Raw genomic sequence first — 26,810 nt, 5'->3', positions numbered from 1 at the left:
ATTGATAATCCACTCATGATTGTACTTGTATATTATGATCAATTCCTTTTACCTTTTATATTCTCATTAACATGCCTTATTTTCTTTTAATATTAACTGTTCAAATAGGTTCTCACAATATATATTTATAATTTTTTTAACAATAGAAAGAGTTTTCATCTGATATATGCATTAGTTATCAAATGACTACTAAAAAGACGTCTATTTTTTTTTTATAAAAAAATTGACTATTCAAATAAAATCTAAAATTCCATAATTATATTTCTCATTTCTAATAACAATGAAAAGAGTTTTTATTTGATACTGATGCAACCTAAATCCCCTGATCATTCACACGTTGCTTCGAAGGAAGGTTACCTTGATTAAACTTGAATGAAATTGCACTAGAGATGGTTTGAAGAGTGAATTGTATGGTGGTTGGATTCATAGATATTACCATTTCTTGAGAGCTAGCTTTGTTACCACTTTGTTACCACGAGAGGTGTCAGATAAACAAAGAATTGAAGGGAGAGTTTGGAGAAAAAGAAAAGGCAGAAAAAAACAAAATTAATCTCCAATTGAATTACTCTTTATAGGTAGAGTAACGAGTTTATACAACAAGCTTATAACTAATAGCAAGTGATAGTTATAACCGCCAACTGACTGAGTTCCACTACAGCTGTACTCTGACAGCAATATTTTAAAAATTGTTGCCACCTTTGCATAGAAACTCAGCTCATGAAACATATACATACAACAACACAAATACAGGGAACAGGGGACAGAATTTGCAGGAAGCCTACAACCAGACTACTCGTTTAAGCACCTTTCTGCGGCAGTGTTTCAAATGCTGAGACTGTGTTATCAAATTTTATACGATGTATAGGAGCACCACTTTGCTTAATAGCACAAGCTGTCTTTTCTTCAAGGGGGCAACGTGCTTTAAGCATAGAGAATACATGGTTATTTAATCTCCTAGCTTTTTTCATTGCTTCCAATAAGGCTTCCCATCCCTATTAAAAGAAAAATAAATGTTATTTAAGTAGTACACAAAGAAAACCATCGCGCCTTATGCCGCGAGGACCTGGAATTTAAATAGCACTATCAGGTCGCAGCTTCTTCATAACTAGTAACCATTTGGTTATTGTTAAAACATCTGATACGACATCCATATAAAATGCAGTAAAGAAGAATAAATAGTTCAGCAAGACGGAAAACATTTCTATAATGTTTGCGTGAAGTGTGGGCAATAAAGAAAGCAGTAGTTTTACCGATAGACAATGCTTATGTAAACATAGCAAGTATTATTTTGGGTGATTTGAAGAAGAAAAATAAACCTGGACAGCAAATTGTGAGTTCTTATGTGTTTGCATAACAGATATAGCCTCCACTTCTGCGATATTGAGGATCTGATATGAAAAGTCAAAGAGCTCAAAATGCAGCTGCTGCCCAAGCAAATAAATAATAGTGCAGCCCCCCCAAGCAATTGAATCTCCCAGCCTTTCATGGCTATTTGATGGCACTTGAGCAGACTCTTCCAAGTATCCCTATGTAGCTCAAGCAAAAGCAACATTAGTTATTATATATATATATATATATATATATATATTCTTTAAAAAAATTACACAGCAGGAAAGGTGTATGGAGATACAAATAATTAAACTCCACATGCAAATAATTTGATATGCGGAGTCAATTCCTCATTCGAAGCACTATCAAGTTATTAAGCAGTGTGAAAAGTGAAAGTAGGATGTGGAAGGCTGCTCCTTACAATTTGGAGACCACTGTATATTCGATAGAAATCTTTAGAAATTGTTATGTCAATGAAGCCTGTTTTGGGTGCAGCACTCCATTTACTACAATATTTATCCAAAGCAGCACTAGTGAAAGCAAGTGCATACTCTAGCACACTTCCAGTATTCAAGTTAGCCTTGTATAAAAGATCTGCAATAAGAGAAACAAGGTCTGAGCCAACTAATAAAGGATCATATATGTGCTTTTATTTTAAATTCAAATAAGGATTCTAGAAGAATTAGTTAGTTATGATGAAGATCAGATTATCCGATTTGATTCCCCCTTTCCCTATCTTATCATTGTATTTGTTTTATAATCAGGGTGGCTATGATCTCTACTAGCCAGCTCTGCTTATATATCTCTCATTAATTTTGATCAATGTATAATAAGAAGTGTCCTTTTCTTGTCCTAAAATTACAGATCACAAAGTAAATGAACACAAAGCATCAGTAACATCTCTAGAAGAAATAAATAATATAAGGTTTTGTTAAAATAAAATCCCCAGAGTAGATTCTAAGCAACCAAAACTCAGAAAGTTCTATTGACAAAGAATTTATTATAAATAAATACAAAGGTATATTAATGCATATGTTGATTAAAAAGATTTTGGGTATAGAGGGAGAAAAAGAAATGAAGTTTAATTGATATTAATGTGATATATTACAATGCATTGACGTGTTCATAAAACCTACAACACTAACCCTAATTTATACTAATCATACTCCTACCTAAATAGATAAAAAAAATCATGATAATAATGTGTACCGACCCATCCTCGGGCGTTGACCGGCCTAGGGCGTTGACCGGGCTTAGTACTAGGAATGTGCCTATGCCAGAAAGGTGTCCCCCCATGATACCCACGGGTAGGAGTAACCGTGGAGGAGGCGACACAGAAGGAGGCGGCACGGTAGGGGCGTAGAGGCCTCGGTACCCCAAATAGTAATAGAAGGAGAGGAAAAGGGTTCTCAAGCCACACCTCCAGCACCAGAAAGGAGAAGCCCCACTCACAAGGTACCAATGCATAGAGTGTAGAGACGCGGAAAGTACGCACCACTGCTGGAAAGCCCCTGGGCAGAGACGACCCATGAGAGGGTCACGTCCCAGGAGGCGATTCGCATGCATGGTACGTGAGGAAGGCAAAGAGCCCTAGGGAGGATGACTCAGAGGATGGGCGCATGAGTTGGCACCCAGACAGTCACCCCCGTGCGGGATGCACTTCGGGAAAATGGCCTTACACACTGGGATTTCCCTGAGTTTGGGTTACAGTGTCGTGAGGCTGCACCCACAGATAGGCTTAAGTCAGAGGTAGACACGTGGCATAAACACGGGCAAAGGTATATAAGGCTTTGTTACAAACAGACTAAGGTGCGTTTTCACACTTTACACACAAGTGAACTGAGAGCGAGAGAGTTTGAGTTACGCACTTCTTTGAGCACTGAGTTAGTGGTGTTCTGCGACGGGAAGTGTTACGGTGTTTTCTGCCATAACTGACTTGAGTGTCGGAGTGCAAACGGCCGCGAGGGCGCCCATTTGTCTCTCTGTTTCAGGTACTCACGGCGGCAAAGGGTGAAGTTGGAACGGAAGCAAAGGAGTCCTTGAAACGCAGTTCGTAGCTACGCACGAAGGTGATCCAAGTCAATCGACAGGAACATTTGGCGCCCACCGTGGGGCCTGATCTAAAAGGACAGTCCCACCGCAAGAAGTACGAGATTCAATGAAGATCGTGAAAGTTCGTGGAAGTTTTCCAAGATTCTTGAAAGGCTTGTCATGAATCCTCAAGATTTGCTCAGTTTCACCAAAGAAAGTTCCAAGATTCGCAAGAAAGATCCAAGATTCTCCAAGAAACACTGAAGAATGAGGAATACAAGGCAGAGTTCAACGGCGCGTGTAGAGGGTGAGAGCATGACCTTGCAGCAGGTCATGGAGGTGATGCAAGGCCTTCAGGAGGCGATGGCGGCGGAGCAAGAACGCATTCAATTAGACCTTGCAGCGTCGCAAGCAAGAAACGAGGAGTTGCACCGTGGAATGCGCAACCACCTTGGGAATCGCGAAATAGAGGATCGCGACTGCTTCACACCCCCCAGGGAGTTTCCCATGCCCTTCTCGCAGTCTATCATAGAAGCAGTGATACCACCCACGTTCATAGGCCCGAAGGTTATGTTCACTGGGATGGAGGATCCAGAGGCGCACCTCACTGCGTTCCATACGTAGATGATGCTGGTTGGCGGTTCTGACGCCGTGAGGTGCAAGTTGTTCATGAGCACGCTGGCGGGAATGGCGATGGACTGGTTCATCAGCCTCCCAAACGACCACGTGACCTCGTTTGCACAATTGTCACAACTGTTCAGGGAGCAGTACATCGCGAACCGGGCTCCCCCACCGGTGTCGTATGATCTTTTCGACGTGAAGCAGTACCAAGAGGAGACGTTGAAGGAGTATATCAATCGCTTTGGGGCGCAGGTGGTGAAGGTAAACACCACTAAAGAGCCAATGATAGTATATGCGTTCAGGAAGGGAATTTTCCCTGGACCATTTAGTGAGTCACTCATCAGAAACCGCCGCAGAACCTTCGCTGAGATCAGGCGTCGTGCAGTGGAGCACATCGCAACGGAGGGAGAGGTATGTGAGAAGCGCGCAAGTGTTGTACCTGCACGCCCTCGAGCACCGTCGCGTGCACAACCCGCGAGGGTGAACGAGGCCACGACAAGGAAGAGAAGCCAAGAGAGGAAGCACCCTTATGAGCCCAGAAAGCCTCAGGCTAAGGGACGCTCAGGGGAGAATAGGCCGGTAAGGCACAACTTTGTGGTGGAGCTGAAGGATCTGATTGTTGTGCCCAACATAGCGGATAGGCTGAGGATCCCGGCGAAGACGGATAAGGTGTTGGGACCACGCAAGGATGCATGATTTGAGTTTCAACAGGCGTTCGGGCATCCGATCACCAACTGCTTGGCTTTGGGTCATCAGTTGGACGAGCTCGTGAAGAGCGGTTTCTTGAACGATTACCTGGTGGGGTCATCAGAAGCGGCGGCCTTGGCGACATCAGCAGAGAACCAGGCTCATGAGATGCCTATCCATGGGGAAGTCCACACCATCTCTGGTGGTTTTTCGGGGGGAGGATGCACTGCCTCTCAGCGCGAGAGGTACGTGCGGTCAGTGATGTCAGTAGCAAAGCAGTGGGCAGACGACTCGCTGGACATCGACCACACACTCACAAAGGCCGATCTTCACGATGTCGTTCCGCACGATAACGACCCCGTGGTGATTTCGGTTGTGACCGTGGGAAGAAAGGTGCACCGAGTGCTCGAGGACCAGGGCAGCTTGGCGAATGTAATGTTTTGGTCCACGTTTAACAAGCTACAGTTGTCTCCCGACCTGTTGAGACCATACACAGGATGCTTGTATGGCTTCGCAGGGGAGCAGGTGGAGGTGCGCGACTATCTGGAGCTGAGGACGACTTTTACAGATGGCACTGCGTCTCGCACCGAAAACATAAGGTACTTGGTTGTGAACGCCAATTCGGCGTACAACATTTTGCTAGGAAGGTCATCCTTGAATATGCTGAGGAGGGTGTCGTCTGCACGGCACATGAAGTTGAAGCTGTCCGACCTTAGCGGGAAGGTGATCGTGATTAAATCCGATCAGAAGGAAGCCAAGAAGTGCTATGAAAATAGCCTTAAAACGAAGAGGGGCGTATTCATGGTGGTGGAGCGCCCACTCATGGAGGAGGCGCCTGCGGGAGCAGTACCCATGGAAGAGGCACCTGCAGAAGCAATACCCATGGAGGAGGCGCCTGTAGAGGCAATTCCCATGGAAGAGGACCACACAGGCGTATCTCGCGCAGAGAGCGCTCGGGAGAGGCGGCCCGAGCCGGTTGAGAATGTGGTGGAGAGATAGACTAGTGGCAAGACGTTTAAGCTGGGCCGATCGTTGGGTCGATAGGAGCAGAACCAAGTGGCGGAAGTGATCTCACGTCACCTGGACGCCTTCACGTGGACAGCCTCGGATATGCCAGGCATCAATACGGACTTTCCGTGCCACCATCTCACCATGGACCCTAAGGTCCGACCCGTGCATCAAAGAAGAAGGAAGTTCAACAAGGAGAGGCGCCTGGTTGTGCAAGAGGAGACCAAAAAGTTGTTGAGCGTTGGCCACATCAGGGAGATCCAATACCCTGAGTGGCTGGCTAACGTGGTTTTAGTGAAAAAGGAGAATGGGAAGTGGAGGATGTGCGTGGACTTCACTGACCTGAACAAGGCGTGCCATAAGGACTTGTACCCGTTGCCAAGCATCGACGCGCTGGTGGATAGCGCCTTGGGCTGCAAAATGCTTAGCTTCCTGGACGCGTTCTCTAGGTACAACCAGATGAAGATGCATCCTCGCGACGAGTGTAAAACGGCGTTCATGACTGAGACGTGCTATTATTGCTACAAGGTGATGTCGTTTGGGCTGAAGAACGCAGGCGCCACCTATCAGAGGTTGATGGACAAGGTCCTTGCACCCATGTTGGGTAGGAACGTGCAGGCCTACGTGGACGATATGGTGGTGACCTCCTAGGAGAAGGGACGACACATAGCTGATCTGAAAGAGCTGTTTGCCACTATAGACAAATACCGCCTCAAGTTGAACCCTGAAAAATGTGTGTTCGGGGTCGAGGCGGGCAAGTTCTTGGGGTTTCTGCTTACCAAGCGAGGAATAGAGACGAACCCTGACAAGTGTGCGGCGATCCTTGCGATGAGGAGCCCCACCTCAGTGAAAGAGGTGCAGCAATTGACAGGGCGGATGACGGCCCTGTCCAGATTCGTATCCGTTGGAGGAGACAAGGGTCACCCTTATTTCCAGTGCTTGAAGAGAAACAGCCGGTTCATATGAACCGAGGAGTGTGAGGCGGCATTCCTCAAGCTCAAGGAGTATCTGGCTGCTCCTCCCGTGCAGTGTAAGTCACAGACAGGCGTGCCCCTCTGGTTGTACTTCGCGGTGACTGAGTGGGCGATCAGTTCTGTGCTAGTTTAGGAGCAGGAGCAGGATCAGACGCAAAAGTCGATATACTTCGTGAGCAAGGTCCTGCAAGGGCCAGAAGCGAGGTATCAAACTTTGGAGAAAGCAACTCTAACCGTGGTGTTCTCGGCCAGGAGGCTCCGTCACTCCTTCCAAAGCTTCACGGTAGTAGTAATGACGGACCTCCCTATTCAGAAAGTGTTGCAAAAGCCGAACGTGGCGGGAAGGATGGTCCGCTGGGCAGTGGAGTTGTCTGAGTTTGACATCTTGTATGAGCCTAGAGGATCCATAAAGGGACAAGTCTACGCAGACTTCGTGGCGGAGCTCTCGCCAGGGAGTGCGCAACAAGAGGAAGAGGTCGGCTCCCAGTGGGTGCTTTCGATGGATGGATCCTCGAATCAGCAAGGAAGTGGAGCCGGCGTAGTCCTGGAGGGGCCGAACAGGCTGTTGATCGAACAGGCCCTGAGGTTCGCCTTCAAGGCAAGTAATAACCAGACAGAGTACGAGGCCCTGATAGTTGGGATGCTCTTGGCCAAAGAGATGGGCGCGCGGAGCCTGCTGGCGAAGAGTGATTCGCAGTTGGTCACGGGGCAGGTAATCGGAGAGTACCAAGCCAAAGATCCGCAAATGGCTGCGTACTTAAGAAATGTTCAAGTTCTGAAAGGGGCGTTCGTGGCGTTTGAGTTGGTGCACGTCCCAAGGGAGCAGAATGCCCGTGTTGACCTGCTTGCCAAGCTGGCCAGCTCGGGTAAGGAGGGAAGGCAGAGGACATCATACAAGAGACCCTCAAAACGCCACGAACGTTCGTGACAGATAACAAGGTGGACGTCCTCCAGATCAGCACGTCTAAAGGGCGAGGAGTCATCGGTCGCTAACTCAGGGCACAACGAGAGCCCCCAGCATAAGCGTTTACCCCACCTCGCCAGGAGGGAGGGACCCCATGCAGGTGTACGCCCTGGAAGAAGGGGACACGTGGATGACGCCCCTATAGGCGCTACATCGCTGATGGGATACTCCCAGTAGAGCCCGAGGAGGGCAAGAAGATAAAAAGAAACTCCGCTAGGTACACCCTCGTGGATGGGGCACTGTTCAGACACGGGTTCACACACCCGATCTTGACGTCTGTAAGTGGAGATGAATGCACGGGAATAATGACTGAGCTCCATGAGGGGATCTGCGGGAGCCATGTGGGGGGAAGATCTTTAGCATCGAAGGTCGTGCGTGCAGGGTTCTACTGGCCAACAGTAAGAGAAGATTGTGTAAGGGACGCCCAGCGCTGTAAGCAGTGTCAACAACACGCCGACTGGCACAAGGCGCCGCCAAAAGAGTTGAGGTCCATCTACAGTCTGTGACCTTTCCATACCTGGGGAATCGACATTCTGGGGCCCTTCCCGTTGGCAATAAGGCCGATGAAGTATTTGATAGTAGACATCGAATACTTCACAAGGTGGATTGAAGCCGAGCCAGTGGCGCAGATCACGACCCACAAGGTTCAGCATTTCGTATGGAAGAATATAGTATGTCGTTTTGGCGTACCGAGGCGCCTTGTCTCCGACAACGGGACATAGTTTGCCAGCCTGCAGTTGGGCAAGCTGTGTGCAGAGGTTGGTATAAAGCAGGTGTTCGTGTCTGTCGAGCACCCCCAGACGAACCGACAGGTGGATTCCACCAATAGAATCTTGCTAAGGGGATTGAAGAGAAGGCTTGTGAAAGCCAAGGAGACTTGGGCGGAAGAGGCGCCCAAGATAGTGTGGGCTTACCACACCACGCTCCAATCTTCCACCATGGAGACGCCGTTCAGCTTGGTATACGGATCGGATGCGATGATCCCGGTGGAGATCCATGAGAGCTCACCACGTTTCCAAAGTTTTGTGGCTGAAGAGTCTAACGAAGAAAGGAGAGTGAATCTAGACCTGCTGGACAAAGCCAGAAAAGAGGCGAGGATAAAAGCTGAGGCGGTAAAAAGAAGAGTGGAGCACCAGTACAGCTCCAAGGTGAAGCCCCGACAGTTCCAGGTGGCTGACTTGGTCATGCGGAAGGCTCATCCGTATGAGTTGGAGAACAAGCTATCCCCTAAGTGGAGCGGGCCCTTCAGGGTAACCGAGGCTCGGGGGAACGGATCATACAAGCTTGAGACTCTGGAGGGAGGTGCCATCCCGCGCACTTGGAACGCGGCAAACCTAAAGTTCTATTTCAGTTAAAAACTTTATGTTGTATACAGCTCAAGGGGACACTCTTTTTCCCTCTCGAGGGTTTTTTTAATGAGGTCACCCAATTAAAAACCAGTTTGAGAATACATAGTCTGAAGTTTTTCATTACGATGTAAGGAGACAGTAAGTAGTAATAACGTGGTTCAGTAAGAAACGAACCCACGACCTTGATGTTTAGACACCTCGAGGGGAGCCGCGGGGGCGCCTCCCTCGAGCGTGGGCATCAAGGGCAGAAGAAAGTTCGAATCAGTGGAGAGCCGGGCGTCTTGGTGTGGGTACACCCCAAAAAGGAGTAGCGCTATCCCTCGGGACACCTTCTCCTTGGGCGTGAGCACCAAGTGCCTGGTCATCTTGGTGTTTAGACACCTCGTAGGAGAGAGCGGCGTGGGGCGCCTCCTTCGAGCGTGGGCACCAAGTGCACTGATTGCCTTGGTGTTTAGACACACCGAGGACGAAACGGCGTTGCTTTGTAGCAAGCCTCTCCTCGGGCGTGGGCATCCAAGCGCAAGTTATAAGGACTGATCGATAGTAAACTGGTTGCTTTAGTGTTTAGACACACCGAGGACGAAACGACGCTACTTTAAAGCAAGCCTCTCCTCGGGCGTGGGGACCAAGCGCACCTGTTGACCTGGTGTTTAGACACACTGAGGACGAAACGGCGCTGCTTTCCGGCAGGCCTCTCCTCGGGCGTGGGCACCAAGCATGAACAGTAGGCTTCGGCCAAGATAAGTCCTCCTTCGCCTTTGAGCGATGCTGAGGCCAGTAATGCTCTTGAGGCTAGGCGCCTCAAGACCATGGAGAACGAGTAAAGACCAAGTGAAGAAGTCCCCACGATTCGGGAAAGAGAAGGGGTCGAGTTAGAAAGTGAAAACACGTGCTACCTATTGTTCGAGAAAGAATAATTACTCGGAGTAGCGCACAAAGTTAAGTACAGAGGCATTATTATTAGAAGCAATGAGTAAAGCACGAAAGCAGAAATAACAGTTAAGACGAAAAATGCAAACTTGCTGCCAGAGTATATAAACATGTATCAAAGTTACACCCAGTGCCTCCTTTAGAGCAGCCACTTGGATGAAGAAGCGGTGAGCTTGGTTAGCCAGTTGTCCCTTCACTAATGCCAACTCATCAGCAAGAGCTTGATACTCCTTGGCCTTTGCCTCAGAGTGATGCAGGAACGAGTTGGCACGAGCAAAGAACCCACCGAGGCTAAGGGCTATACCCTCCAACAAAGCCTCATCCACTGAGCTCCCCGGGGTCTCTTGTTGATAACCCCTTAGAACGTGCTGAATATAGCTCGGGGAAGCTCGGGAGCAGGAGTAGGGGTGGGCTCTGGAGCGGTCTCAGCTCCCTCCTCAAGGGCAAGATAGTTTGGAGGTGTAGAGGCGCTGAGGGGGGTGGTCCCTAAGAGATCCAGCCTTCTTATCAGAAGAAGAGTGGAATGCAGCCACATTAGTGGTCCTTCTCCTCTTGAAGACGGGGCCCTCTGTGGAGTCTTCATCTGAAGGAATGATCACCACCCCTTTATTTTTCTCTAGAGGGGCTGGCAAGGGAGAAGTCCTGACCGTGGCTAAGGGGATAGCCACAATCGGGATGGGAGAAGTAGGGATTGAGGTGTTGTGAGAAGGAAGGGGGTTCTGTGTAGTTTGTGGAGATGCAGGTTGATGGTTTGACTGTGGTGAGGCAGGTGTTGGTGTGGCTTGTGCGGGGGAGATTGGAGAAGTGGCAGGGGAAGCGACAGGGGCCGAGTGCGTAGAGGTACCAGCCCCGCCAGCAGAGGCATTGCCACGAATGGACAAGACTCCAGCTAGTCTCATCCGCTTCTTAGCATCCAGGACCATGTCTGTACCAAAGAGAAAGAATTATGAGTTAAACATGCCACGCAAGTCAAAACAATTAGTGTAAGTATGAGTCCGCAAACAAACAAGAGAAGACATAAACAGAGTTAGAGCTTGAAGAAGGCAGGGAAGGGATTATTCCCATCCCAATGCAGCGGGTGAGTGCAGCAGAGTCGTATTCGTGCTTGATCAACTCAGCAGTGTTGAAGACCACCCCCAATGGATTCATATCACCCAAGCTTGCCAAGACCTGGCACACCTTGCGGTCAGCAGAGGATAGCTCGTCCAAGGTCTTGGCCTTTTTCAGTTTCAGCTCTCCTACCCAATATAGGGGGAAGCCGTCCAAGGCTGTGGGGTCAGCTTCAGAACTGCATACCCTGGAGAATTTCCCCCTGAACCCTTTGCATGGTTGCTGAAAGAGGGTCATGATGATCCTTCCAACTATCCCACTAAAGCTGACCCAAAGGTTCTTCTCGGGGCTCTTAGCTTCAAAGAAATGTAGAAAGACATCCACTGAGGGGATGGCCAAATTGACTACAGAGGATGCCGAAAGCCCTGATGAAGGCCCAGCTGTTAGGGTGCAACTGGGCTGGGGCTACATTGATCTCAATGAGGAGTTCCCTCTCGAAGTTGGTGAAGGGAAGGCGTTGTCCAATACGTTTGAACACCGTTTGGTAGAAGAAGAAGTACGATTCCCCACCGTTCGAACGGTTATCAACACAGACAGGTTCGCTCGCTGTGCAGTGGCGAACATAGGCATCGTGCCTTCTCCCAAAGGCTCTACCCTTACAGCCAAGCTCGTTGTCCAGATGGTCCCTCCAGTCAGAAAAGGAGGTCAAGGTAGAGGTTTCTGCGAGGAGCTTGTCGGAGGCCCAGGGATAGAGGAGTTTGTAGTTAACACTGGGAGAAGGAGGATTAGCAGTGGTTTTAGTTCTCGCCATGGCACAACAAAGGAAGCTGGGAAGAAGAACAAAGGTTTAGCAAACAAGGCTATTGTGTGAAACTTGGGAGAAAACCCAGAAAAACCCTACCCACGCGAGAAAGTTCAGAAAACAGGGGAACGAAGAAACGCGAAGAAAAACGTAAATGCGAGAATCTAAACGGTCCCAAGCAGTAATATCAACGCATGAAATCAAGAGTAAAGAGCCATCAATGCATAAAAATCATACCTTTGATGTTTGAGCAGCGAAAGTCTCAGACTTGCGAAGAGGGATTAGAGAAAGTTTGAGGAAGAAGATGAAGAGTGCAATCGTTCGCGTAAATGATGGAACAATGTCTAAAACGCGCCTTTTCAAAGAGTTTAACGTAAACTTAAGAAGCGCAAGAGACGTTAAGTCATGGTCGTGCGATTGGACCACGTGTTTATGGATTACCACATGAGCAAAAAGCGTCATTTCATAGCACAAAGTGTCTTGTCATAGAATGCCACGTAGGACGGTAGGGCGAGACCTTAGTCTTTTCGCTGAGCAGTTGTCAGCTCAAGACTGGGGGACTTGTGTACCGACTCGTCCTTGGGCGTTGACCAAATTCAACATAGTGGGACCCATCGGGGGCGCTATGAAGTAAGCAAGGGAGTAGACAAGCCTCGGGCGTTGACCGGGCTTAGTACCAGGAATGTGCCTATGAGCAAAAAGCGTCACTTCATAGCACAAAGTGTCTTGTCATAGAATGCCACGTAGAACGGTAGGGCGAGACCTTAGTCTTTTCGCTGAGCAGTTGTCAGCTCAAGACTGGGGAGCTTGTGTACCGACTCGTCCTTGGGCGTTGACCAAAGTCAACATAGTGGGACCCATCGGGGGCGCTTTGAAGAGTAACCGTGGAGGAGGCGGCACAGCAGGGGCGTGGAGGCCTCGGTACCCCAAATAGTAATAGAAGGAGAGGAAAGGTGGTTCTCAAGCCACACCTCCAGCACCAGAAAGGAGAAGCCCCACTCACAAGGTACCAGTGCATAGAGTGTAGAGACGCGACAAGTACGCACCACCGCTGGAAAGCCCTTGGGCAGAGACGACCCATGAGAGGGTCACGTCCCAGGAGGCGATTCGCATGCATGGTACGTGAGGAAGGCAAAGAGCCCTAGGGAGGATGACTCAGAGGATGGGCGCATGAGTTGGCACCCAGGCAGTCACCCCCACGCGGGATGCACTCCGGTAGAATGGCCTTACACACTAAGATTTCCCTGAGTTTGGGTTACAGTGTCGTGAGGCTGCACCCACAGATAGGCTTAAGTCAGAGGTAGACACGTGGCAGAAACACGGGCAAAGGTATATAAGGCTTTGTTACAAACAGACTAAGGTACGTTTTCACACTTTACACACAAGTGAACTGAGAGCGAGAGAGTTTGAGTTACGCACTTCTCTGAGCACTAAGTTAGTGGTGTTCTGCGACGGGAAGTGTTACGGTGTTTTCTGCCATAACTGACTTGAGCGTCGAAGTGCAAACGGCCGTGAGGGCGCCCATTTGTCTCTCTGTTTCAGGTATTCACGGCGGCAAAGGGTGAAGTTGGAACGGAAGCAAAGGAGTCCTTGAAACACAGTTCGTAGCTACGCACGAAGGTGATCCAAGTCAACCGACAGGAACAATAATATAAAGAAATATGGTAACTAAACTTAAGAGATTTGTCATAACTGCCACTGGAAAATTGATCAATTACAATCAAAGTACAATAATCAATTGCCAGAGAGTATCCACACAAAGTAATTGATTGTTTTGTGAAATAACTCGATTGAGTGTTCGGGTGCAGTAATCAATTAGACGATTAGTAGGGTCAGTTACAACTGAAAGTAACTGATTACCAGTGCAATAATCTATTACTTTATGCAGATTTGTCATTTGTGTGGCCCATTTGAAGGGGTAATTTCTGAATACTTGAGCCATGGTTTTTGAACTTGGAAAAAGTACCCCATGCTGCCAAAATTGCGAGCAAAATACATTCAACCATCATATTGAGATTTTAAAGCTTTCATTGGAAGAATCATGCACCAAGGGAGTGTGCTACTACAACACTATATTTTTCTCTATTTTGTGAAGTTCGAAAATGAGCCCCCCAAACATATCAAGAGTGGAGTATCTCTTGGCTGAAGACATTTGGGTTGTGGGATCCCGAGAACAACAAAAGTGAGATGTGTTTTGGTTGTATGAACTTTGATTTTAGTGGAAATCCCACAAAGGGTTCTTTAGGGACAATATGTAGATCGCAATGATGGTAATTGAATCAGTATAAAATTTATATGTGCAATCTTAAGAAATTGTTTTTTTTTTACCGAGTTCAATGACATATATAGTCAACCTCACATAGAAAGATAAAGTTATTGTTGTTGAATATCTCTTGACATAAAGACATTGTATTAAGTTTTCACCATAATTTCTCCATGAAGATGTTTGGACAATGACATTCATGCCTGTTGCATCATAATGATACTAAACTTTGAGTTATACATTTTTTTCCTTTAATTTATTTATTTCTATTTCATTTCCTTCATTTGAAATACCTTATGGCCATCATATTTCCTATTCCTATAGTTAAAATCTAAGTCTCTCAAGTAATTTTTTAACTTCATGCATTAGTGCCTTTATTTATACAAAGAAACATGGCAAGCTAACAGCAAAAAAATTAGAAAGCATTCCAACAACATACCTGCTGCTTCTGCTTGTTTTGACATAATATGAAAAGAGGTAGGTGATGGGCAACCAGGGTATGAAATCATTGCAGCAGCTGTTGATTTAAAGAGACTAACAACAGGGCTGTGTTCACCATCTTGAGAAGTTACTATTTGACCATCTCCTCCAGGAAGCAAGCCCAGCCAAGGAGCAGTTTGCATGAAATCCATAGAATCCTTTTCTCTCTATCAAGAATGCAATGTATTTATCACTAAAAAATTAAAGTAGCATACATGAAAACATCAAGATTAAAGTTAAAGGAAATATATGATTATTTCTCCTTATTTCCGATGTAACACGATCAATTTTCCAAAATTTATTCTTACACACTATGCATCCTTGTAAAATTACTTTGGGAGTTTGATGATGATAGATAAATTATTATACTTTAATTGACATTAGATCTCCTCTAGTTCTGTCGTTCAGATTCTTAAAATGCATTTTTGTGAGATTTCAAACTCCCTAAATACCTTAGTTTGTCTTGTCTAAGTATAGAACTAGTCTTCTTCAAGTCCAAAATATGATGGGACTGGACCAGTTAAACTTAGCCCACAAACACCTAACTTGCACTCATACATTCTCAGGTCCTTCCACACCATTTTTATACCTTCAAAACCAAAGCCCAAACTTTTCTAGTTCTACCTAAATAAACGTGCCCTCTCCATCTATATAAAGTTTCGGACCAAATAAGGACTTCAAGTAAGTCATCTGCAAAACATTTCCTTTTTGTTCATAGTATTTACCAAGCTTTTCATGGACTTTAAGTTTCAATATAGAAAGGTTCTTGACAACAGGTACACTTGGATACTTTATATCCTATAATTGGCTAAAATAATTGTTTTGTCCCATTCTCTTCTTTTTAGGTAGTATTAGAAAAAAACCATGAGTTCTAAAATTATCTTGAAATATAAAGCAGATTTATTAAGTTTTCAGCTTATGCTGATGGCAATTCCAATAGACAAATTGGAAATTAAACTGCATCACTGACCAACACAATATCTAGAAGCCCCATCCAATATAATACACTTCCAATCTCTTTTATGCCATGAAGAACCTCAGCTTTTAGCTCCGATTTGGTCCCCCAGTTAAGATGTTCCTTAACAAGTCTCACACAACCTGTGTAGAAATAATTAAAGTTAATCAGATATGATAATGTATCTATGTACTGTATTACTTTGCAGTTAATTTGTTTATGAGAAAATTATTTGTAAAGACAATGAACTGTCCTGATATATCTAGCAAAACCTTTCAGTGCTTTTTGAGATTTTGAAAAAAATGCTTGATTTTCTTAAGGTTTTTCCACCAATATAAGGAACACGAGAAGAAAGAAGTATTATGCCAATGACCTCAAGTCCATGACAAAGAAATGTATCTAGTATTACTTTATTAAAAAGAAAGGGCAACAAATACATGCTACCAACTACTAAGTACTAATTATTAATATTTATCTAAAAAATGTCTTTGGTCATGCACTGTGTAATTGGTGCATATTTACCAAGAATTTGGAATATGGTATGATGCATGTATACCAAAAAATATGAATCACCAAGACTCAGCATTCTTTTGTCAATGATTTCCTTTTAACAATTTTATAGACTTAAATTTTCTATGCAATGAATCAGTATGCATAAATAATTTACCATCAAGATGTTGAAGGAAGAATATATTTTAAGCATTCATACATAAGTAAATTGCAGAACAAACCTTTTTTTTAATAAAAACAAAAGTAAATGTAAAAATGTCACCATGCACCTGTCACACCTCCATCGAAAGGAAGAAGTCCAATTGATTTTGGCAAAGATTCTTGTAATCCTGTAATCATTGGCTCAAGCAAAGTAATCTGAAAATAGCACGCATTTATGTTGTTAGTGAGCCACACCCAAAATTTCCTTTAATAATAATATCACTAAATATAGACATATCTAAACTAAACGCATCCAGTATGTATGTGTGTCTATCTATAAACAACAATAAGTTGCTTAATATGGTTGTTATGGTAGAAGCTTTTGTGAATGTCATTGTGTAATCTATACATCTGAAAAAATACATGTTGCAACATTTTGTCATTCATTTACCCTATCCTTAGCATAATAGTGTCCACACTCTTATGCTAAAACTTATTATCAAAGCCTTGCACTATGTATTCATTGCTCGAGTCATTTTTACATGATTATAAAGAGTTAGTTGATCAGTTTTCCATAGCAAGGACAACTTTGCACTTTATAACATGTTCTGCTACGCCCAAAAGTTTCACATAATTTAGGAGTTGAACTCAATAGTCATCTATATACACCTTCCACTCTTAACCCACCAAGACGTCTTTTAAGGACAAAATTGTGACGTAGCAACCGAGTTCTAGAGCGGATAACACCTCAAATACAGTGATTGACTCTAACGAAACTATCTTATCAAACTTTAGGTCAAAACATTGGCGTCTTTCGTGAAAATGGAAAAAAGGTCTAAAAGAGAACACTCCTTCCCCTTAGCCCTTGACTGAAAGCCTTATGTTCTAATATGCTCAAAAGTCTCGCATCACTTAGAAGTCAAGGCCAAGAGCTATTTATAAACATCTTCCTATCTTAAGGTTTCCACAGGAAAAAAAAGGTGTGCAATTATTTATTCAGAATTTAGCAAATGTAAAGAACAACATACCTTGTTTGATATGTGATCAAGAAGGGCTCTAATAAGCCAAGGTAATGATCGAGATCCCAGAAGTCGAACAATAGAAAATGTGTGAGGTATTCCAAAGAATCCACTATGCAGTCGTGCAAAACTTTGATGGGCAGAATTCAAATCCTATCAGTGTGAGACAATGAGACACTAATATATTTACATCTATATGTATATATATATATTTACATCTATATATATATATATATGTGTGTGTGTGTGTGTGTGTGTGTACACAAAGAAGATTGTAGAAAGCGAACACAAACACAATAGTTCATCTCCCTCTCCCTCGTTATAAATACACTGAACAAGTAAAATAAATAAAAAATGAATATAACAATCAGAAAAAATATAGAAAAACAGAAAAGTTGAGAAAAGTGATCTAAACTCCAAGAAATTTGCATTGGACTTTTCTATACTTGGAACAGCCAGCGTGCATGTGGTCCTAAGGTGTAAACTGTGCTGAAATAAATTTTGGAACTTCCCAAAATGGAAAGTGAGATAAAAAAATTTAGTGAGAGGAAGTAGTAAATCACATTATTTTACCAATGTAAACATCTGACTTAAGCGAGACTTTTAACAGCTTGTATTTAACATGTTTATGATTATTTAAGCCATTAAAAAATATTGATTCTGATTTATAAAAGTTGTACCATTAAAGGCAGTACAAGGAATGCTTACTTGAGTACCACAATAGAAACTAGGCTTAGCAGAGGGTACAGATGGCTTTTGAACAGGAACAGTCCTTGATGATCTGATAAAACGTTGAGTAGTATTGCAGAGAATGAAATTTGGCAAAAAATCGCTTTGCATCTCTGACCAAATCTAGCATACATAAAGAAATAGATCAATTCAAAATTGAAAACAGACCAAGTCATGAAATTATTAATTACCATTTTTAAATAGTGGTTTCAACATTCAATATAAAGATTCAATATTAGATAGAAACTAACAGGAAATTAATAATCACTGTTGTGCAGAAGAAAGGGAGACATCAAATTAAAGTACGTCTTTAGAGCTTAACAGACAAACCTGTGAGGCCAGTCGACTAGAAAATGATACAAGGGAGATGTTCTCTTGCATCTCGTTCAACATGAGACTGAAAGAGTCTACAGAAAGATCTCTAGACAGTAGTTCATGGGAATGTTTTAGGACTTCCAACAACTTCTCTAATTCCTTAAATAAAATAGTCAAGGCATTTTTTTAGTTAATGAACATTGAGAGAAGAAAAGTAGTTCATAATTGTTGGCAATGGGAAGTAGCAGAGGTAAAATCACTAACCACTATGGCACAAAGATCCTGGCATTCAAAGCGATCAAACAGAAACTCGATATTTTCACGGAAAACCTTGTTAATCCTTTCAGTAATCAAACTTCGCAAATTAATCATCCTTCCAAGAAGCTGTACATAGTATATTTAATCACGTGAGAAATTGCAATTATGGCATCCAGTAGAACGTGTGTATGAGAGATAGAGAGAGAGAAATCATATAAACTGAAAAAAGGAATACACCATGAAAATAAAAAAATTATAAATCATATAAGCATCAATCTTAATCTTCATAATTATTTTCTTCATTAGTTCGTTAGAAAGAAGTCACTTATGTACTTAATCATTTTTCTAGAATTGTATTTGGCCCAGCTTCTCGTTTCAAAGAGAGATGTCCCAAGAAGTTAGACCAAACACTTCGTTAGACTGTTGGTATCCAAAAGCCACTTCATAACCTAACTAATCAATGTGGAGTTAGGTTGAAAAATTATAGCGGAAACACTCTCCCAGCACCTGTTTTTCCAATATTTCAAACCAGGACTTTCTGATCAACAAACTTGGTTAACTCACGGGAAGCTTTTTATGAAACTGACTGATAATCAGTATGAAATCAGATTCTAGAGGAAAAATATACTAACAACTTATTCCTACGTATAATAGTACACAAAAGTTGTCTGTTTTGTATACTTCCTCTTCCTCCAGTTAAAGAAAGTCACTTAATGATAATGAGGTTTGGATCGGTAGCACCCTGATATGTATTAAAAAATAAGTAATAAAATAGTTAATCTTTTTTCATTTAATGCAGGGCTTCAGTCAAGTGTTTCCAGATTTTTCTGGGAGAGGGGTGATCTAACAGTATGCACACATTTCTCCAATCCTCCCACACATGACCCACCTTGGGCTATTTTTTAATCTCCAAAAATTGTTAGTATACACCCAGCTTACAGTTTAAAGCCCCAAATCAAAATTATGTAAAAGAAACATGATGATAATGTAATTCATTAACCTTCACTCTAGTCATTTTAAGCAGCATATTGAGCCTTATGGGTTGCACAGCATACTTTTCTGCATTGTCTGAAGCAAAGAGGAATGAAGGATCAAGCAATTCGCTGCATGATTTAGGCATCCATCAGTACAAAAATAGGTTAGTCCATGGAATAGTGAAAAGAAAAAGCGGTTGAGCCAGAGAAAAATGAGCATACCTTGCTGCCCAACTTTTGTAATATGTGAAAATGGTTTCACATAATTTTGTAACAAATATATCAAAACAATGATCCACCTGTGAAAAAAGGTAAACAGAAAACAGTTGATTGTTGTAGAAAGCATATGGAAACTGGTAAAAAGAAGCAAAAGTCTTTTTTTTTTTCTTTTTTTAGACTAATCTTCTCTGTATCATTCCAATTTAATCGGATGTCCCCAAAGGGACAGCAAAAGTCTACTTTACTAACAACATAATTCACTATCTGCTACCGGTATAAACTGATGTTAACATAATTCACGAAGAATGACTTAATTAAATATAAAAGAAAATACACAAAAATGAAAGTTTATTGAGGGTCATCATCCCAGTCCGAAAGTCCTCACTCAATTTTCTGGATGCCTCCACACGGATCCCCCCACTTATACCCCTTATCCTCAATTCCCGTGGTATTCTTACATCATCTCTTACATTTAGTAAATGTAGGATACCTAACACCACATAAGTTACTCCCATCAATTTAGTGCACTTCACCATATGCACCTAATCATCTGTATCAGATATTATACTGTTCCAGGAAATTCACCATATAATCAACTAGCATTAGCTTCAAGTTACAAGTTTCTAATACCTCAGCCTCAATTTCATCGTATAGGAACCGTTGCTTCAGCAACACCAAAGCTTGCTGAGCTGAATCATTGTAGATGTCAAATGGCATCAGAACACTCTCTAGAAGACCAGAATTTGGTGACTCAAGAACACATTCCACCAACATCCAGGGAAGAGAGCACTCAATTGGAAACTACATTAAATAATGAACTAAATTTAGTACAAGAAGGGGGGTGGAAAAAACATGCATATAAGAAAAGAATAATAAAAAAGATCACAAGTTAGGTAGAATTTAAAATTTTCAAAGTTTGAAATACAATATTGAGAAACCCATTACACAGGAATGACTTCTTCAAATTAGAGTAATGTTGAAGTTCAGAAAAGGCTACCAGCAAGAATGAAGAAAGATCAGATTCACACAACATATAACTTTTCTTTCTTAATAAAACATGTTTCTACGAAATCTTCAGCCCTTTTTAGCTTGTTATTTCAGTCTCTGAGTATTTTATGTAACATTAACAGAATCAGGATTTGGTGGGGGCGTAAGGGATGACTAAAGTATGCAGAATTAGAGACAAAATATTAACTTTCAAAGGGTCAGGATAATAAAAACCTCAGTATTAGAAGAGAATTTTGGAAAAAATAGCATACAAACCATCATCCTACCATATAACAACACATTCCAAGTTGCTAGGCTGCCATTATTTTAGTTTTTTTATTCAATTACAGGTAAAAATAGATGAGTGAATGCTTGCAAGGAGTTACGAAGTTAGGTGGTCTTATCAAGAGTGATTGCTGTAAACATGATAATTTGAAATTCAAATAATTTGGTGGTGATGAGTATTACCTGAATGACTCGTGAAGACTCTAAATAGAATTCTCTAAACCATAAGAAACCAAGATCTGTCAATGTTGCAACAGTGGCTGCAAGCATCATCACCCAAGTCAATTACACTGAAGGACTCAACAAGACATATGCAAAGGATTCTATCAGTAAACTGTTTCAGAAGTTAGCAGGTCAAAATCTTTCAGAACTTACTACCTTCTAATGTATTTCTTCTCTAGTCAAAGAAATTAAAAACTTTTAGGATACTTTCTAAGAAAATTGGTGACAATGAACTTCCAATTGGTATACTTAAGGTATAATAATGAGCAGATAAAATCAAGTTGTGACAGAAGCACAAAGATGAGCTTGGAAGCTTTAAAAGGACCAATCTTCACTGTTAGGCCCACATGGCAGGGGCAAACATAATCCGAACCTGATAATTTGTAAGAAAACTAAATAGCACCCAAAAAGCATAAATTTATTCAGAAACTATTTTACTCAAGAAAGTAGATGTCAGTTTAATGTTGTGTTCAGCTATCATTTAAACATCCATGTACCCTCCCAATTCAATGATGTTAAGTTTTGTATTAGATGTTTTAACTTTTGCAAGAGCCCAAGGATTTCACGAACACCAAATGATATTGTTAATAATCATCTATCAGTCCCATTGCATGTATGTTCAATTTCAATTTCTAGATGTTGGACTAGTTTACCCCTTTATTCTCTCATATATACATGAAGGATCCCCGAATAGGTTGAAAGAAGTGCACCATAAGGCGATATATGTTATCAACAGCAATATAACACAAAATGTAATGCTTCAAAACTAACCCCCTAATGTAGGAGAGGAGTCATGGGGCGGGAGTAGTGAGGGAAGAGGTTATCAGAGTAGATGATATTTGATATATCAATGGAATGTGAGGATGAGTCTTTGCAATAACATTGATGCTCAGATCAATTGAAGATCATTACCTGAGTAGTCTAAAATATGAAGGAAAAAACCAAGCTTGTAAAAAAATGTCTCCAGCTGTTTTAAATCATTAACTGGGATTTCTGAGCCACTATTGCCAAAGAGTCCACCTGGCCTCCTAAGATTACCACCAGAAACCACCTCATATATTAAGAACTGCAAGCAGTGCACCTGTAGTAAAGAGATTAGCTAAGCAACAATTACACAGCATTACATATATCCACAGAAAGAAGTTGTTGTAGAGCAACCCAAGTCAGGATATAGTTAATCTTTGGTAACAACTTTTGATTGCTATATGTATGTGAATATACATGAAGAATAGCATTTCATGCAGAAGACCTGAACTTGAAAAAAGTAATCTAAGGAAGAAAATACATTTATTCGAAATCATAACCTGTAAGAATGAGTCTTCCTATATGCATGACCACATAAATGAATGCTCGACATTTCAGAATAAAGGCACACTTGAGCAACTTTATTTATTTTCCGCTATCAAAGCATTGGTAAGTCCATATGCTAAAACATCTATACAGATAGCAGAGTCCAATATATAGCATTAAAACTTTGATCCCTAATAAATGCAGCTCTTTGAGCATATTGATATAACAAATTATATAAGAGAAGCTGCAAGAGAATTGAAAATGATGCAGACCTGAGCAGTAGTTGGGGCAACTGCTCTTGGATAAAATATGTTTGCTTTGCTTTCTTCACCTCCATGCTGTGAAGACTGTAACTCAGATTCTGATTTGTTTGTATTAGCCATCCAATCAGCTGAGAGGGTCCGCATATCTGAAAGAATCCTGAAAATCCATATTTGGGTAATTGATATAAAAAAGAAGAAAAAATGAAGGAACAATTGATGCAGACTTTTCAATCAATGATAAACAAATACAAAAAAAATTGCAAGAGAAATCAAACTCTACTTCCTATGTTACAGGGTATGAGGTTACTATGGTGAGTTGAACCATTATTATGTAATTTCCAACAGATTACACACTTCGAAAAATCAAAATAAGCTAACAGGAAAGTTAACTAAATTTTCTGTGGGTATTATGAAATACTCTGTAGAATGAATATTAGTCCCAACCAACTATCTCATACTTTTACTTATTACAAGGCTATAATACAAGATGTACATAAACACCCATAATTGGTATAAATAAAGCAAAAAATAGAACAAGCCAGTCTCTTCCATACTTTCAACAAGAAGCATTTTATCTCTTCTTCCAGTTTAATTGTACAACCATAAAATTGTATCTGGAAACCAACTATTTTCAACTTGCAATAAGAAAATACCCTGTAATATTTTATTAGGGCATCTCTATTGTAGGGTCATACACAGGATTATAAGCTTAAGACGTGAGTCTTATAAGACCTCCTCATTAGAGTACACTGGCATGACATAAAATTTAAGACCTCACAAGAATAAAAAAAATATTTTCTATATTGGAAACATATATTTTTGTCAACAACCAAAGAAAACATTAATTAGTATGGGTCTTACAAGACCCTTGAATTGGAGTAAAAGTTACAAAAAGTCATAAAAGTGATGTGGCACAATGGAACCTGCAAAAATTAAATTAAGACATCATAGAATGATTTTTACATTGAAGATAACCTAATAGTGGTTTAATATTTTTTTCACCCAAACCAAGGAAATGATATAACTTTTCTATTTTTCATGCAATTTTGACGTTACCTATTACATTTATGTGTCCTTGTATTTTCTCTCTCCGTATTAATTAAATTAAAGTATCTGACGTTATGACGTACGTATTCACTCTCCATATCAATCATAAGAAAATGTCGTATGCTTATTTGTATTCTCTCTCATTAATTATAACTACCTTTTCTTTCTCAATGTGAAATCAAAGGGTTCTGCACCATTTTTTCTCTTTCAAAAAGCCATTGTTGTTCTTGAAGCCTTTTTTTGTTCACTTAACATTTTTTTAACAAAAATTAAGCTTCCATCCATAATTTTATTTGCACTTCTCTCCTATAAAATTAGATTCAGGTCATATATGATCATAAATTTTCTAGCTGGAAATAGATAACACATGGGAACTTTTCTCAATATGTATAGAAATGTCAACTAAAAATTTATTTAATGTTCAAATTCAAACAACTTTCAATGCATAATAGTCATTTATTTTTATAAAAATGGAAATAAAGGTGTAATTGGAAAACAAGACATGTTATCTTGAAAGTAAAAAATGACAGATAAAAAGGAACAATTTTTTGTTAAAAAAACATTTTTAAAAAGGAGCAAAGAGAACATTGTTATATAGTTGATTATTGTGCTGTCGGATAGGTCAAACAGGTCAGTCAGTTGACCAACCTGTAAGTCAGGAGAAATGGTTAGTCAAAGGGATGAGGAGACGTGGGGGTAAAACGGTAACAGCAGACTTCCATACAGGATCATAAAGGAAAGGAGGAGAGCTGAGGAATGGGGGGATGATTTCTTTGGGGAGAGAACATTTCAGGAGAGAAAAGAGAGGTCGTGAGAAAGAAAGAGAATCAATGTTTGGCAAGGTTTCACAATTTGTAACCTGGTCAGAACAATTATGATCCAGAAGAATTATGTTTCATGATACATAATTATGATCCGGAGCAATTCCATGAGAACACTGAGTCCAAGGAACATATCAGCTATCAACTTAAAAACTAACAATTTTATACCATGTAATGATAAATTAGAATACTACCTAGAGAGGTCCTTCTTCTTTCTGAAGGTAGTCCGCAACATAATAGCTAATGTGTTTTGGACAAAATCCTGGACCTCAGCATGTATTGTTTCCCATAAAGCATCAGCAACCACTGTATCACACCGCTGCATCATAGATCCAACACTCTTTATGTAGCTCACAAGTTCAACCAGTGCTTTCCTTTCTTCTGCACTGTAATTATATCTTACTACCTACAAGAAACACAAAGCTTATGATAATATCTACTTTTTTAATAGAATCCATTCAAGATAGATTTTGATTTGAAGTGTAGGGTGCCAGTTTGAGTTAAATCAAACACAAGTACAATTAATAAAAAATCACCTTTGTGTGTAGTTAGCACAAATAACTGAAAATAAATGGCTAACTGATACAATAATTGATTAATTTGTGTGATAAATGGTTAGGTTTTACATGGCTAATGTAAATAACTTTATAGCTAATTCAAAATTTAAGTGTTTAACATGCCTGAAGTAACAAGGAGTATCAACACCACTGAAAGCACAAGTTCATATTTTAGAATTGCTCTAAATTAATTGTTTTATAACAAATAAAAAATTAAGGAAATATTGGCTTAGAGTGAAAATGATTAATTTTGAATGTGTCTAATGGAAAAGCTAAATCAATTTGAGCAATATTTAAGATGGATAAAACTACAAGTGGTATCAACACCACTGCACATACAAATTGTAATTGTAATGTCGAATTGCTATTCTGTATAAATAGTTAATTGCGTTATACAAATAAAAAATTATACCAATATTGGCAGTACTGAAATGCCAGTACCAGATTAGAATATCAATCAACCATCACCACCAAGGAGAAAAAGAATGATAAGAATAAAAGCACAAGGAACTAGAAGATTTGAATACTCCTTACCTTTTCATAGTCAGAGAATGATGGGGATGCATCTTTGCATGGTCGAGAAAATTTCCAAGCACATTGTTCCCATATGCGTGCAGTCCATTTGCTTAATAGCTGAAAACCTTCAACAATCATATCATACATGTTCCCCTTGACTTCTTTGCTCCATTCAACATCAGAACCATCAGTTGACTTTAACAATAACAGCTGTAAAAATAGAGATAAACAACTAACTAGCAGGTATTACATGCTAAGAAATAGTCAAAAGAAACAAAACAAATAAGATTTCAGGGAGGGCATTCCATTTGCAGCCAAGGTAGAGCAGAGGGAAGCACCTGATTCATTGCAGAAGCAAATCGAATTACAAAATCATCATGCTCAGCACGGATGGCTCCAATATGATTTATGATCAAATAATGTCTCTGATATGTGTATCATGTCAAGTTTACATTCTAAAGGAGCCAGTAGGAAGAGGCTTTATAATTTTATGAAAATCAACATTTCAAAAGTAAAAGATTCCTCAATAATGTTTTTAATAGAAGTTCCCCTAGTAATCTTCAATACAAATAAATCTAAGTTCTAAAATGCATAAGGGGCTGCAATAACATATATTAATTAAACCTACAGTTTTCCATGTCACCCAACAATGAATACACAAAAATTTGGAGGAAAAAATTAACTGCATAAACACCATTCTTTTTTAGGAAGCTATAACCACTCCAGTTTTCAACTCATGTATTCTTAAGTTCCAGCTGATACACAAAAATCAATAATAAAAAGATAACTATATATACCACCCTCCTGGCATTGTTTAACTATATTGAACAGAAAACATGTTTGTTATCCAAAAGTATATATCATGGTAACAACTCATCAAACTGCAGTTAGAGTGGTAATAAAAAGTAACAGCAGTTCAAGGATGACACTCAAGGAAGTGATATTTAGTTAAATAACAAATTAGTATAAACTTATCAGTAACAACATAAAACAATTTGGAGGATATTCTTGTGCCTCGCGAGGTGGAAGCTCATGAGGTGCCGGAAGTGTGAGAAGGCGAGTTTGGGAAGAAAATTTTGGAAAGTAAGTTGATAATTCCTTCAATATTGCAGCTGGAGACAAATGCAGATCTGGAAATGCAGGAATGACTGCCTCATTCTATAAAAAAGGATAAAACGATACACAAATTTGAACTTATTGGCAATAGAGGAAGA

General features: G+C 41.0%; 1 protein-coding gene across 1 annotated transcript in view; it reads right to left on the bottom strand.

Moving 5' to 3' along the window:
• Nucleotides 1–533: 533 nt before the first annotated feature.
• LOC137831849 (protein PIR) overlaps nt 534–26,810 on the bottom strand; it is a 31,416-nt gene continuing 5,139 nt past the window's right edge. Inside the window, exons 11-30 of the mRNA XM_068639697.1 lie at nt 26,603–26,754; nt 25,935–26,028; nt 25,615–25,806; nt 24,718–24,929; nt 22,665–22,812; nt 22,015–22,183; nt 21,064–21,140; nt 20,239–20,409; nt 19,612–19,688; nt 19,416–19,518; nt 18,422–18,541; nt 18,173–18,316; nt 17,822–17,965; nt 17,123–17,266; nt 16,223–16,310; nt 15,459–15,586; nt 14,448–14,655; nt 1,751–1,923; nt 1,317–1,526; nt 534–992 (exon numbers count right to left, since the gene is read on the bottom strand). Coding sequence (XP_068495798.1) covers nt 798–992; nt 1,317–1,526; nt 1,751–1,923; nt 14,448–14,655; nt 15,459–15,586; nt 16,223–16,310; nt 17,123–17,266; nt 17,822–17,965; nt 18,173–18,316; nt 18,422–18,541; nt 19,416–19,518; nt 19,612–19,688; nt 20,239–20,409; nt 21,064–21,140; nt 22,015–22,183; nt 22,665–22,812; nt 24,718–24,929; nt 25,615–25,806; nt 25,935–26,028; nt 26,603–26,754 — 2,949 coding nt within the window. The 3' untranslated portion in view covers nt 534–797. The remainder of the gene's footprint in view (nt 993–1,316; nt 1,527–1,750; nt 1,924–14,447; nt 14,656–15,458; nt 15,587–16,222; nt 16,311–17,122; nt 17,267–17,821; nt 17,966–18,172; nt 18,317–18,421; nt 18,542–19,415; nt 19,519–19,611; nt 19,689–20,238; nt 20,410–21,063; nt 21,141–22,014; nt 22,184–22,664; nt 22,813–24,717; nt 24,930–25,614; nt 25,807–25,934; nt 26,029–26,602; nt 26,755–26,810) is intronic.

The sequence above is a fragment of the Phaseolus vulgaris genome, chromosome 6 (genome assembly GCF_000499845.2).
Source record: "Phaseolus vulgaris cultivar G19833 chromosome 6, P. vulgaris v2.0, whole genome shotgun sequence".
In the NCBI taxonomy this organism is placed as follows: Eukaryota; Viridiplantae; Streptophyta; class Magnoliopsida; order Fabales; family Fabaceae; genus Phaseolus; species Phaseolus vulgaris.
Note: the sequence above shows the minus strand (reverse complement) of the source record. Positions and strands in the feature narration are given on the sequence as shown.